The 16,006-nt window shown below is 38.7% G+C and overlaps 1 protein-coding gene across 1 annotated transcript in view; it reads right to left on the minus strand.

Moving 5' to 3' along the window:
* Positions 1-4,040: 4,040 nt before the first annotated feature.
* LOC104274728 (rho GTPase-activating protein 12-like) overlaps positions 4,041-16,006 on the minus strand; it is a gene marked incomplete at both ends in the record, with an annotated part of 27,937 nt that continues 15,971 nt past the window's right edge. Inside the window, 1 exon segment of the mRNA XM_009870441.1 lies at positions 4,041-4,304. Coding sequence (XP_009868743.1) covers positions 4,041-4,304 — 264 coding nt within the window.

The raw sequence follows: 16,006 nt of genomic DNA on the forward strand, positions 1-16,006 counted from the left end.
AAAAAAAAAAAAAAACCAGTTACGCTCTCAGCTCTATCACTTAACCAGCCTAGTCTTGAAAGTTACTACTGCTTCTAAAACTCAAAATAATAAGAAAGAATATCAACTAATTAAAGAAGTTAGCATCACTTTATTAACCTTTGTTTATTCTGGAAAAAAAAAAAAAAACAAAAGGCAGGGGGGGACAAAATTGCATCTTGGCCACATGCATTAAATGTAGTTTTCAATTTAAATGAAAATCTGTTGCTCTTCTAATGCTTGCTGGTTTATTTGTTGGTCTCTACTTCAAAGGATTGCCTCCTGGCTAGGTATTAGAGGTTTGCCTTTCTCTGATATGACGACGTCTCATTTATTTTACAGTCCACCTTAATTAAATCACTTTACTATCTGACAAATTTCTCCCAGTTACTGTTAAGCATTCCCTTCTCCAATACATTCACAGAATCACAGAATGTTAGGGGTTGGAAGGGACCTCTGAAGATCATCTAGTCCAACCTTCATCCCAGCATACCTAACCACTACACCATAGCCTCAAGTGCTAGATCTACTTTTTTTTTTAAACACCTCCAGGATTGGGGACTCCACCACCTCCCTGGGCAGCCTGTTCCAGTGCCTCACAACTCGTTCAGTAAAGAACTTACTCCGAATATCCAATCTAAACTTACCCTGACGCAACTTGAGGCCATTTCCCCTTGTCCTGTCATTAGTAATTAGAGAGAAGAGACCAGCACCAGCCTCACTACAGCCTCCTTTTAGGTAGTTGTAGAGGGCAATAAGGTCTCCTCTCAGCCTCCTCTTCTCCAGACTAAACAAACCCAGTTCCCTCAGCTGCTCTTCATAGGGCATGTTTTCCAGACCTCTCACAAGCCTTGTTGCCCTTCTCTGCACCCGCTCCAGCACCTCGATGTCCTTCTTGTACTGTGGTGACCAAAACTGGACACAGTACTCGAGGTGAGGTCTCACGAGTGCCGAGTACAGGGGCATGATCACCTCCCTCCTCCTGCTGGTCACACCATTGACAAGTCACTACCTCTGATAAATTTCACCTTTAATTTCAAAATCTTACATGCCTTCCAAGAGGGTCTGTCAATAGGACTGCACTGCTTCCTCCACCACATTCAAGCAATAACCTACTACTGTTTGCTTTGTGCCATACCTATTAGCAACTTCTTTGACAAATTAGGTACAACTTTGCACATTCTCAATTATCCAGTAAAATTCAATTTTCTAATTACAAAGTTTTAAGACCAACTGTAAGTTATTTCATGTTCTAACATAGTACACACATATTAGAATATATGAACAATCAGGGTTCTCATTTTTAAATCACCTTGTCATTTTGCAATCTAAAACAATACAAGTTCATCTGAGGACAAATCAGCAGAGATACAACTAGCACTTACCCTCCCTGTGTATGCTCTTTTATTACTAAACCCAAAGGGAATAAGCATAACTGAAGCTAGTGTGTAAAAGCCAACTTAATTTCATTATAATAAATTAATTTTACTAATTATTAACACTGATTTGCCCTAACTCTTCATAATTGGACAAAATTTGGAATATCCTATATTTTACTGTAGCTTAGGCTCGGATCTCAAACCCTTACTCTATTTTAGCTTAAGTCCCCAGAGGTCATAAATGAAAAGGTGAACATGAACAGTGGAGTGTAAAGTACACTCCCAAATGCAGAACAGAAAAGAACAAACAAACAAAAGCAGATTCAATATCAGCACATAACTGCTGGAAAATGGATTGATATAATATTGCAGCACATCTCTCATAGACTCAAACTTTGATAACCCAGTCAGAGAGGACCCAAGGAACTTGTGCTACTAGAAACATTGACTTGTGTATAACTAAAATTAATCAAAACATACATCATCCACTGGTCTTAAAAAGACTGAAAACTTGATGGATAGAAGTGTCTGAAGGCCCAGCTGTGATACCTCAAGTACCACAAATAAACAGAAGAACTTCAGCTGAGCAAGTTATGGGCAATAAAAAATTTTAAAAATTAAGCTTTCTGAACCTGCAACCATCCAGTAAAGGCATGGTACAGACGTATGGGTAAGAGTAAGAGGAATCATTTGCAGATGGGGAGGAAATAAAAATCACTTTAAGCACTTCCACGAAAAGAAGCAAGAATGACCACAACAGAAAACTCGTTCTACCTACTGCAAGGAGAGTTCCTACTCAAAAAAGAAGTCACCTTATCCAGACTAAAAACAGTCTTATCCAGCAAAAGGACAGCCAATGAGAAATTAAAAACCAGTGTCAGAAATACTAAAGTGACAGCCACAAACATTAGTCATCCCACCTGTCTTACCTAATGAAAAGTACGTCCGTCCAAGCTGCAAAGAGCCAGTTTCTTCAAGAGACTGCTCTGGGAAACGGTGTCAAAGGCTTTAGGAAAGTCTAGGTAGACAACATCCCCAGTCTTTCACTCTTCAGCTGTCTAAATGCTCGCAGACTTCACAGCTGCCATGAAGGCCATTGCTAAAGGCAATAAAAGGGTCCCTTTTTCCTTTCTCATCTGTTTCTGGCACTACCATCCCAGAGGTAGGCTTCTACAACTGGGCTTTCAGCAATTTAAAGTTTTTGAGCAGTCCGCAATTAAATTTTAAAACTACACATTTCAATAGACTCAGGAGGAAATCCGCCTAAATGATACATACTTGAAAGGGGTGTATAGTGAAATATGTAGAAGAATTCTTGATAAATGTTTGCTTTTTCTTTCAGTCAGAAGACTGATTAACGTAAGTGCTGCTTGAACACAAGAGCACTATTTTAAGCATATTTAAATAGTAACATCCATCTCTCAAGTATTTCTTTGCTTTCTTTGCTTTATCTGAACTACTGCAGTTCAGATAAAACACACATCACTCTCTTGCTATCCCTAGTGACTGGCTGCACAGATTATACTCACACCTTAAGTATTAGTCCAAATTATCCTTTAAAGAACTTCATGGTAAGCTTCACCTTTAAGCAAGGTCTGCGGCAAAGCTTTGCCAAAAGGTTTTGCGAAAGGTTTGCATAACGAAAAAGAGTAATCCGACAACATATCTAAGGAATATGTTTATGGCCTGCATGTAATCTAGTCAATGCTACAGCTAACTGCCAAAAGCTGGGGTGGACTTGCTCCCCCCCACCAGCATTTGCTACCTTGGACCTAGACACTTAGCTAGGCAGAGCTTCTAGCACAGTAATTTTGATTTTCTCATCTCCTGTTCTCTAGGATATCATTCAAAGAAGGAAGAAAACAATGTTTTCAAAGTTAATACAGTGTGATAAAAAAAATACTGTTCCTTCAACTGCTTTTTCTCCTAGTTATTTCTACAGCTAACCAAGGCAGAAATCAAGAAGTGTGTAAAGTTACACCTCCTAAGCAAATGCTTAAATGATGCAACAAGTTATCCATGTGAACGTGTTTTTCATGTTCATTATGATTATTCTACATATTCCACAGTCACATATACCTCTTTTTAAAAAACTAAACACTTGTAAAACATCATAAAATAAAAAAACTTAATAAGAGATTTATACAGAATTGCTCAAGCTGGGACAACTAAGTATGGAAAAAATAAATTCTTGCTTTTTTCATCCCCATAAATCTTGCCTCTAGCAGCACTTTCACACTCCTCCTTCTTTCCCAAACATGCCAAATAGACCGGGAAAGAGAACGCACTCTGTATCAGAGAAGTTACGACGACTGTCTTATTCTATGGCCATTTTTAGTGCTATTACTTTCAAAATATCTTAATTTTCCTTTACCTTTAAAAGAAAAGCCGCAATACCTGCCGAGGGGCTGCAAGGCATTTTTACAACTTACTCCTCTTGTACACAGTTCACATACACACTCTTGTACACAAAAACAAAGGCACCTGAAGAGCTCAATTACTACTTCCTATCAAGACACACGACCAAAAAGATAAAACAAAGACACTCCCTGACACCTTGAAACTCAGCGATACCACATTTCACAGCAAAAAGAGCATTCATGCACATCACAATCTCATTGCTTGCGATCTCGAAAGAACTACCTCATGATCTGCATGGCTCTGGGAATCCCCTTTATTAATGCTTGCATCTCGGGCCCACCGTGGAGGTTTCCAGGTTCGTTCCTGTGATCCTCTGTTGTAGTAATAACAGCGTCCTGTCGTATCTTTATGGGTTTCCCATTCCCCATTTATTTGGACCGGAGCACTTGTAGGCAGTGGTGGAAGCGCAGACTGAGATATTTTCAGTTCTTGTAAATTAGCATAAACTGGTGAATCAGGCCTCCCTTGGCTTGGTGGAGTAGTTGGCTATCGAGAGAAGAAATGTATTGTTAAAGAGCAAACTAATTCTAGAATGCTCCCTTACAGATCAGAATATATTACAGTAGTAAAACAAACCAACAAACTCCTTTGTGGTTAAGTACAAAAGCACAAAGGACAGCCACAACATCCTGGGGCATGAAAACGTTAGTTTGTTAACTATAAGGTAGATATCGCAAGCTATATTTATTTAACACTGAAACAAATTTTCAGCATTTCTCCAGATGACAGCTGATAATTACACCTTACAGTGGGTTTGAAATACACTGGAATCATCATCACAATAATTATATGCTTTCCCTGCCGGAAAAACTTCAGCTTTGCAGTTTGAGTGTTGCTCAGATACTTTTAAGTGATGTGATCTTGTCCAAGACAAAATGTAGCATTTCTGAGATGCCACATGTTGGGCAAAGATGTTTGCCTAACCTTTCCCTCTCCTCTGTTAATAGAGATGATGGTGAATGTAAACCTGCATTTTTATCTCCTCAGCAAGATCTAAACAGGGAGTTCAGCTGGAAAGACAAACCCAATGTCGTGATTAAGAAACTCTGGAAAACACCTGGATGGTTTACCTGTATGCCTTTCCAAAAAGATGCCTATTTAAAATTATTTTAGGCAATATCACAGAATCTTCTGATTACCACACTCCCCTTCTAGAAATTAAGTGGATATTCTTATCCACGTAATTTCATTCATACACATGCACACAAGTAGAATAACAAAATATCCACATCAAAATAAAATGCCAGTGACAATTCCTCATTAATAAATAGTTTGCTAACACAAAGGCCAGCAGAAAGCACAGTTAAAAGCCCACTGCACTCACTGACAGCGTGAGGGCTCTCAAGTAAGCAACTAAAGTGCTTAGGAGAAAAATACACTTTCAGATGTTCAATTTTTCAAGTATACAAGTACATAAAACACACCATGAAGAATAGAAGAGCATGTGTTTTCACGAGAGCTGTGATTATGAGAATGAAAGCAGCTTGTTATTAAACCAAATTGAATACTTTCCTGGTAATGCATTGCCATCTCTGTATTTTAGAACACATTATTTAGGCAGTCTAAAGGAAAGAACTACATAATTTATACCAGCCCTTCCTCCTGCTTGGTTTTAGTTCAGAAGCTTTGCTGCAGGCAAGTCCTTGTGCCTCTTACTGCATCTTTCACGGAAAAACAAAAATCCAACATATTGCACTACATAAAAGATCTTTCATAAAGTACTTTTAAACATAAAAATCATAAGCTGCTAATCTAGGCCACATCTAATCATAAATTATTGGGGTTTGCTCAGGCAGGACAGCATATCATACCACACAATCAGATACAAACTGGTTGCACCATAGCCAGAGCCAAATATGGGCAATACCCACAACCAAAAGGGGAAACAGCTAGAGAGGAACTTAATGAGATTAAAACGGGTATGGACTTGCTTTGTATGCCTTTAAAAGAGAAAACACAACTTACTAGAGACAGTAAGTACAGTATGTTTATGGTAAACCACAAGCAGGGGGAGAAATTGCAGCACTGGCAAAATCAGAGAGCCAAACCCAACTAAAATCCTCATCTACCTAATTCAAAGGGAAAAGCTGTTACAAAATTTGATGAACAGTAAAATACTCTTCTTCTGCTATCCAAGTCCCTGCCTGGTTTGGGTGTTTTTTTTTCACCTCTGGTGGAGTTGCTCCATAAAGGCGGTCACTAGGATCACTCTGCCGTCTCCAGGGATGAAGTTCGATTCCCCGGGGGCAGTAACCCTGACGCCTCCTCATTCAAGAGCACAGTTTCTGCCTGGTTCCCAATCCCCCTGCACAGCTGCATTTCCCACATAAATCGCCCTGCCACTAAACCGGGGCTTGTCATCTGAAGCAACAACACACACCTGCACCAGGGAATGCCCAAACCTGCCGCTCCTTCTGCTATTTCAAGCAAGTGGCAGAAGCAGCACCACCAAGTGTCCCAGCTGCTCTGGCAGCCACCCACATCCTCCTAAAATCGCTCTTCCACACAGATAACCAGCGGGCTTTGCTGTCTGGCCTGCATTTGCCAGTTGTTTTTTTGTTTTAATTAAGATGACAAAGCGCTCTTATTAGAAGAACAGTTCTGTGTATTAATCAAAGTGCTTTCCCAGTAAAAAGCCTATGACACAGAAAGTTTGATAAAGTTTCTTTGAATGTTTTCCCAAGCAACACAAGGGAACAAGCTCAGAGGTTTCACACTGAGGTTTTCCAATGGTTTCAGCATTGTAACCAGACCAACTCCAGATGAAACTGCAGGCCCTGTACGTGCTATAGCCAACACTCGCAGCTGACATACCGACACAGAACTCGGGCAGCACACTAGTTAAGCTAAACCAGTAACATGATATGAAAGTTTAATTGAGTGGTTTTCTTCTGAATACCTAGTACTTCCAAACTCAATATAGCAATTTCTGGTTTACATGGGAAAGACAGAACATATGTCCGAAACAACAAGTGAGCTAACTGTCTGGGCAACCAAACCTCCAGCTACTTTCATAGATATAATAAAGAGTAGGAGTCTGGACAGGAGGCTACAAGAACCAATAGTTTCAACAATTTTTTCATGGGAAATTGCAAGATTCTTGAAAGGCACCTGTAAGTTATTGCTTGCAGCAAAGCATTAAAAAAAAAACAAAAAAAACCAGCCATCAATCTATCTACAGCACACAGCTTAACTCATAAGTACATCTTTGAGGGATAAAACTTTCTTATCAGGAGCTATTTTAAGTAACCACATAACATACAATAATACTTCCTCATACCTTGAGCCATGCATGTTGCTGTGTCTACAATAATGCTCAGTTCAGCAGCACCCAACCTTATCAAGGGTGATTTTCTGAAGAATTTCTCATTTATCGATAAGAAAAACAGCTCTTAGAAAGCGCAAATGCTTCAGAAATAAATTTTAGTGTACTTTTTACATCGGTGTTGGCACAAAGGTCAAAGCACCAGCCCCTCCCTCCCACCCAGACTTGAGGAGAGTCCTGCAGAGACAAGTCCCGCTAGATGTCCCTGTAGAGCTCCCAGGCCCTGCACCACCTCACTGGTTTCAGAAGACTGTTCTAACTTCAAGACCGCATTCTGCAAAAACCTTTCATAGTTTGAAACCAAAAAGCGTATCGATTGTATGCTTTTCATTTACCAAGCCCATTATTCATTACTAATATATAAATCCGATTAGATAAAGCATTACTCAGATAACTGTATCAGTTCTGCAGCAGTTCTCTCAAAACCAAAAATAAGCAGTTAAAGGAAACTTAAACATATGCTGAACACTAAACAGCTCTGTATGCACACAAAGCCTTTCAGCTAGAACTTCACTCCCTGAGCTTCGTTTTTGCACTAAGAAATGCCAAATGCTCATAAACATGGAATTAAGTCTACCCAGAGAGACTCCTTGTCTTCTCACTATCAGAATCTAAGAACACGTCCTTCAACGTGCCCATGCACGCACACAAAAAATGTCATATTCTCAAAACATTTCAACATTCATTTGCTATTTGATATGAATTTCAGACTTTTTCATGCTGCTTTCTCCTGCTAACAGTGAAGCACTCTAGCTAGAAAAAGTGATAAAATAATTAGAAAACAGAAACACTTCTATGATGCTACAACTCAAATGGAAATTGTACAGCCCATTAAGCACTATGACAATTCTATCAATATAAAGACCTCTCCCTGAGTGCAGTAATGCTCTCTCTCTTTTAATACTTTAGAAATCTGCTGTATTTAAGTTCAGTCTCATAGAAAAGTCTGCTAGCACTAAATCCTTACAAACCGGTAAGGAAGAGAGTTTCATGCAGGCAGGACAGCGTCCAGGATGAACACACAACGTTCTTCAAATAGGGCCTGGATTCGCAGCTTTTTCAGAACAGTTTTTATACTGACACCGTAGGAAGCAGATACGTGCCTTTCAATAAAACAACCTGTTAATCATTCATGAATGAACAGTCAACACTTTCAACAAAGGCCACAGATACACTATCAGGACTCTGAACACTTGAACTCAGTGCAATGAAAAGCAAATTTACTATGCTTCACAAGATACTTTTCACTGCCAAAATGCTTATGAGCTTCTCAAAGGATACCTTAAGTTTCAATGTTGCCTTATACAAACGGCTTGTTTTCAGACGGCTGTATTTGTTTAAGCATTCAAAATAAAAGCAAACTTTAAAAAAAAGGTTCAGTGCACTCCCACAAGGTAAGGCTGTAGTTCTGGGAGAAACAAGGACTACAGATCTCTTACCTATCCACCACTTAAAAATGCTTTTGGTTTACTTTCATGCAGTGAAAACATATTACACTGAGGATGCCAGCAAGTAAAGGCAGAAAACAGTTTCCTTGAAACTGCAATTACGTTTTTCCTTTTATAGCACTTAAATCCAAGACAAAAATATCTAGAACGAAAACACCTACTTAAAGAACAACCACAATGCCAGCCTGCAAAACACGTGATTTTTCCCCTTTACAGATAAATTGGTTTTGTTGTCCTGCCTCTGTTTGCAGCTTTTCTAAGTGTTACAAACTTGAAATTAAAAGCTTCCATTTTAGTAGCAGCTGAAATAGCTGCTAAAAATAAAAATAAATTATTTTTTAAAAAAATGTTACAAGCAACAAAGTGTCTGTGTTGGGAAAACGAGGGAATCCTGTTGCAGCCACAAGCTGGTCCCACAGCATCCCGCCACAGGGAAAGCAACATCCCGAGCTTCTTGCCAAGGAATTGCCACTGTCCTTTTAAGAAGGCCTGGGACTTCAATATCAAGCTTTATTCAACAGGAATGATATTAAAAGAAAAAAAATCTCAAAAACTCTAGTTTCATTTTCACCAAGTGACTGGAATAATTAGCTCATCTCCTCCTTCCTCTTTCTGCTCCTGGCTTACATTTTTACAAACACATTCTGGACTCTACTTTCTTTCTAACATATTTAAAACTTACCACAATACCCAAAAAATCCATGAGGGAAATTTTTCAGGAAGTCTTCTACTACATCAGAGGTAAAGACAGCAAATTAATTTAACAAGCCAAATTGAAATGGGAACTCAAACTATATTTTATGCATTAACCTTCTCCAACCTTAACAGAATAATCCACTCTGTAAGTCTAAAGAGCATAAAGAGATGCCAGTAAATATTATAACCCTGTCAATAGCTGACTATAAATTTTGGACGGGCGATAACAGCGCAAATATTATTTAACTGCATTGAAGTTACGTTCAGCTGATTTGCTATTATAAAGTGAGAAGAAAAAACCCGACATTGCAAAGCCATGCAGAATTAAAATCACCCTGTACAAACCATCCCGATACATTTGCCTAGGAAAGGCCATTTAACAGTTAAATGTTTAAAATATCCCATTTTAAAATTAAGCAGCACCAAGTTTGGGAGGTTTTTTTATGGCTAGCCAATAACTCTCCATCAGATTGAAAATAGTAAAATTAAGCATCTGATTTACTTTTGCTAGTTCTATCTTTTGGTCAGTTTTGCATTTTACTTACACTAAATTACAGGCTGAGCTATTACTTTCTTCTATTTCTGGAGATATTTACATACAATTCATTTTAATATAAATACATCTATTAATACTTTGTTTTATGAAACGAGATTATGAAACAAAGAGTACCTAGGACATTGTGTTCTGCCAGAAATCGCTTGTGTTATTTCAGCCATTTAAGTTCCCTTCTACTTTAGCCCTCCCATAACACAAATTAAAAAAAATAATAATAATCCCAAGACTGCAAAAAAATATACATCTTCCTCCAATGTCGATGTAATGGCTTATCAACTTAAAAAAAAAATAATCTAGATGCACAGAAAAAAAAGCACTGGAACTAATCCCTACTCTTGGCAGCCCAAAAGAAGTGGCTTGAATTATTTTCATACTCATTAAGACAATGATTCATGAAATTGTACTGCAAAAGCTCTGTAGCCAAGAAAGCCAAGAGGTGGTTTCTTCTGTCCCATCCACCAGCCCTGAGGGACAGGAGCAGGGAGCGGCCGCAGCGGGAGGGCTCTCTGGGCACCCTGGGCTCCTTCCGAGGGGGCACCTGGCGGCAGCAGAGCCCCAAGGACAACACTCCCAGGTCATCCTTCAGAAGAAAGTTGATGGAAAAACCTTTTTTTTCCTGTATACTCTACAGATTTCCCATTCACATTTCTGTAGCATTCATGACCATCTCAGTGAGTAAAACTACTACATAAGAGCTTAGGAAGTTTGTAGCAATAAAAGTATATAATTGATCAGATTGCAACAGTGACGTAAAATATTTTAAAAAGCAGAAATAAGGTCTTACAATGGGATCCTTTGTAAAACGTGCACAAAGATGACAGTGTTTACTACACTTGTACTTAGCCACTTGCACAATCTAGCTTCTCCCTTCCATAAAAAAGGTTTTGTTCTAGGGTATAGACAAAGCTGCTTTTCCTATAGTAGAAAACTTAAATACCATGTGAAACAACTTCATACATGCTCATACAGCAAGCTTACCCTAACTAGAAAAGAGTGGCCAAATTTAACAATGTTGAAAAGTCAGCCACTAAATTTCCTTCACTCCTTTCTCACCCAATCATATAAACCACTGATACTTTCAACAGACATAATGCAGCTTCTCTAACTTACTCCAGAAATTTAGCCAGCACCTTGAAGAACATGGACATGCTACGCAGAAGTAGATTTACATGTATTTTTTCACCCGCCTTCATGGAAGTGATATCAAATTGGTTCTGTAATAAGCATGCATCAACAACACCAGTAGAAACATCAAAATTATTCTGCATTTTAGTTTAACTGTTGTCCACTTTTTACCTCTAGGGAACCTGCAGTACATGTTCAAATGCAGATTTGTGAAGAATACAGCTGTTGGGAATCATTTGAGGTCTCTCAAGGATCATTTTCCGTAAAAACTAATACAGTACACAAAGAAAACACCAAAAAAAACTAACTTGTTTCCTCTAGAGGAAAATTGTCCTGTAATATGCCAACAGCTACTACTTTTCAGAGGGGCAGTATCACAAAAGCACAAGTTCTTTAGTTGTTTTACAAGTGTTACAGTAGAATAACTGATGCTGCAAAAGAGTCTTTTAAAGTTTCAGAAGCAGTGGAAACTCTTCATTAACAAGCCATTTACTGTTTTAACTGATTTAATATATAAGTGTGTAACTCATTTGCCTCGGAGATCCAAGTGTTGTTTAAGACAGATAATTAATACCTTCAGGGAACTCTTCTATGTTATCACCATTACAGTATTATAGCATGTCTAAAAAGTTAGCTCCTATGAAATATAATTGAGAAGAAAGAGGGGCATAGAATGGTGTTATTTGAACTAGTCTCCAAAAGCACAGATTCTATAGCATTTAAATATACTTTCAAGGGTCCAGCACTTACACAAAGCAGTGTAAAGCCAGGTACCCATGCAAAGTGCAGATGGGAAAGTAAACATCACCTCTGATAAGATCCCCACGTTACTCAAGTTACTGAAGTTGTACTGCTGGGCAAGCTCAAAAGCCTTAAAAGATGGTTGAGTACCATTTGATCAAACAGAATGAAATCTGATTAGTACCATGCAAGTTACCAAAACTCCATGACTCCAAAGAGCAAAAAATTGTAGTATTCTACTATTTGAAAGAAAAAGCCAGAGCCATTAACAATTTTTAAAAAAACCAACATAGACATGCATAGTAACAGGTGGCTTTCCAAATTTTTTTTTTTAAATGAAGAACAGAACAATTTGCAAGAGACAGCTACACAACACAGCAGTTATCAAATCTGTGCTCTGTCAGAAAGGGTATTTAATTCCAAACACTTAACAAGAAAATGCAGAACTCCCACACAATGTACAGCTGTTGTCTTTTCACTCTGCTGCAAAAGCAGATTTCACTTGTGTGAAACTCTGTCTCACTAAATGTTGCTTGTGGCAGCAAATTCTGCAAGCATTTGTTATGCTAGTATTTCTTTGTTACGCTTTAGAATAATTTCAAAGTATCTTCTTAAGCTTATGAACTGCAACACTCAGAAGCTTTTAATGACATATGCAGCTGCAGAACACCACCTGTATTCAAACAGTATGATCAATGCTAATGTATCAGCACAGTTAGGGTATACTGGAAATACATTATGGGAACAAATCAAGGCAGCAAACCCTAGTGAGTAACACAGCTAACAAGCCTATGAAGCTACCATGGTACAGTATAAAATCAGATTCTATACTAGTTTCTGTTTGCTTGCTTTACTAATAGACTAATAAGAATACATCCCCTCGTGCAATCTGTCCTTTCCTCAACACGCAGGCAGACGTACTCTACATGGGTTAACAGGGAGCTGCTCCCCTGCACATCTGCTTCTCTGAGCTTTCCCTGCATTTATTACTTGCAGCTGCTATTCCCAAGGTACTGCACTGCTACAAATCTCCAGAGGGCAGTTTCCTTGATTAGAATGTGCCACTTGGGAACAAACAGCCAATCCCTTTAGAAAACAGCCAACGTAGCTACTTATATTACTTTCATACTACATTAACTTCATCAACATTGTATTAATAACCTGAGAAGTAAATTTCAGTATAGTTCAATTTAAAAACTGAGAGCAGCATCTGAAAAGTATATTCTAGGGATCCTGGCTGGCTGTACAATTTCCAAGTATGCAATTTGAAGAACCACATTTCACATGCTAGCTCTACTCTACAAACCAAAAATCAGTGTATACACCCAAAGACTAGAGAAATTATGACAAAACCTGTCCCTCAAGTAATTTATTCATACTCTAAACTAAAACATACCTAGGTTACGGAAATATGAACCTCAGGATGTAATTGTTCTTGTCTGTACATGCAAAGTACTGATTGTTTCCTTATCTCTTATTTCAGTCCATTTTTTCAACAGCTATCCTTTTTAACACATGAGAAGATATACTATTTTCAAAAAATCTGTTTTGCTCTTTCCTTTTGGAAAAAATGGTTTGCTCAGCAGACAGGGAAGCTAAGAGAAAAGAAATTTGCCATTTTAAACGAGTGAGTTAGCCTAACTCCCCACACACACAAGCAAAGAATTTCTTTGTGCAGTAAGGCAGAAGCCCCCCTGACGCTTCTTATACCAACATACAGCGAATGCTTTTGCTAGTTCAACTCATGTCACCGAATTACATGGTTCAAAGAACTCAGATAACAACTCAAGATTTAGAAAACAAGAAAAACACACACAAAATTTATTTCAGAAAATAAAAGACTACTGATATAGCTAAGATACAGCTAAGCTGATCTACTGGCCACCCACTACCAAGAGGAGCGACCCCATCTTCACATCCACCCCCCTGATGCTGATGTGACCCAGCAGCAGGCTGGGGAAGAAACTAGAATGACAGTAAACTAACCCCATAGAGACTTTAAAAACAAAAAAACAAGCAAAATCTCCCATATTTAGACCCTTTAGGTGTCTGCAGGTCACTGAAAGGTCAGTCAGAGATGCTTTTGAAGTGCCTGACTGACTTAAGAGACAGCAGAGCAGAACCTTCTCTTTCAGAAGCTGTTTGGAGGTTTAGCTGCATTATTAAAACCTAAAGATTGCTGTGAAAAGGGCTTATCTTGAAATACCTAAAACAATCATTTAGAGAAACAGTAATGAAAGAGTTGTCTATTTCTGCCAGGTAAAAAAAAAAAAGTCTGGTTAAGTTAAAAAAAAAGTTACTTATGTAGGAAGAGAAGCAAGGTACAAGAAGCAAAACTTTCCAACAATCTGATCAGGAAAATAGGGAACGTTCCTTGAACATTCCTTAGCCAACAACTTTCAGCAGCACCTTTGGTATTTTTTCTTCTGTCCCTATGGAGTCAAAGAAAGCCATGTTGGGTTCTTCTCTATTGCTCTCTCAACGTTTTATATAGCTTCACAGATTTGTACCCTTCATCCTGACACACAGCACATTCACATCTGAAGTTAGAAAGAAATGGAGCGAGCTATTAAAAAACATATAATAAGAAGCTGTTTTATTGTACAGGTATGCACAAATGAAATGTTGTTGGGCTTCAGTCCTTGTTTTCTCATAAGAAAAAGCAACAGGCTATAAGAATGAGCAAGACAGTACCATAGTGATCAGAGTATTAAAGTACACACCCAAAGCAGAAGAGGCCTCATGCCAAAGGAAAAAAAAAAACGTCCTGCCACAAGTAGCTCAAATAGAGAATAACAAAGACTTTTACATTGATTAAGGACAGCTCTTCCTGTGACCTCAGAGTACAGAACAGTAATAGCACAAATAAGAGCAAAGAGAGAAATTTTGTTCACTTGGAATGAAAAAACCTGATCTCTGAAGAAAGTGTCATTGTTGGCATTTTGAGAAAAAAAAACCAACACAGGCAACACTTTATACATGCGATATAAAATTAAACAGTTTGCTCACAGCCACCTAAGCCCTTTCAACCAGGAAACCACTGATGGCTGATGCACCTACCAGATAAGCTTCATGATAAGCTCTACTCGTTATGACTCTCTTGGGCGACAACAGGTAATCCAAAGTAACTGCAAAATGAGCACATGCAGGGACTCGGCTGTTGCACAGACCAGGGCGCAGGCTGTCCGCTCACCCAGAGAGGCATTCACTGATTCTGGCAATGCCCAAAGTCTTCCACCAGTCTGCGTGGACAAGCACAACAAAAATGCCTATCCCTCTACATCTAATATACTACCTCGGAGAATTAGAAAGAGACGGGATACTTCTGCCATAGGTGTCATCAAATGAGAGGGAAAGTGTAGTGAGGCAAAGGACTAATAAGTAGTCTGAGCTATGCTGGACAGCTATGGTTGTCAATTTTTTTTTTATTTAAGAAAAACAGAAACCATACATTGGTCAGAGTACTCATACTCACTTCTGTAAAATTAAAAAACCTCACATATTACTTATATTAATTTTTAGTAGAAAAACCTGGGTCAGGTGCAGTGGCAATATCTTAAGATGTATGTTCCCCTTCTCCCCAAACCTCCAGGGTGTACGAACACTTAAAATAAGTTATGACCCAATAGGGTTATAAAACATGTCTGTAAGCAAAAAGGAGATTCACTCTTCCCTCCCCCCAAAAAACACACACACACACACACACACAAGAAAAAGGACTATTTTCTTCAGCCTGTACCAAAACTGGCATGAATAAAGCAAGAATGCTTTTAATTCCAGACATTCCCACAGAGCCAAGACATGAGTTTTGGAGAATTAAGCTTTTCAAATTCCAGAAAAAATTAACACACTCCCAGCCACTCAGTCACATGAACCCTATAGTGGCTCCTGTCCTGTTCACTGAGGTAGTTAGCCCAAAAAATAAGACACAAAGTTGAGAGGAAAACAGAAACAATGCTATAATTTGTAGGATTAACACACAGATTTTTCAAGAGCAGGTAAATTCAGCAATGGACAAATCCAGTTCTGTGTTCAGAGATGATCACAAAAGGCAGTGAAATCATCTCTATACCAAAAAGATTCCCTGCACAGAATTTAAGTCACACGAAGCTGACATGTGCCAGACAACTGGAAATGCTCCTGTTTCAGTTCCTTGACTATGAATTATCACTTCAGAGCACTCACAAGTGTAGCTGGAAAGTAAAAATCACTAAACAGAACTGGGTTTTTCGCTAAACTCAGGACGTTGATAAGTTAACTCCCAGGTACAATTCGGGGGGGGGGGGGGGGAGCAGGG

The sequence above is a fragment of the Apaloderma vittatum genome, unplaced genomic scaffold, assembly GCF_000703405.1.
Source record: "Apaloderma vittatum isolate BGI_N311 unplaced genomic scaffold, ASM70340v1 scaffold12175, whole genome shotgun sequence".
Taxonomy (NCBI): domain Eukaryota; kingdom Metazoa; phylum Chordata; class Aves; order Trogoniformes; family Trogonidae; genus Apaloderma; species Apaloderma vittatum.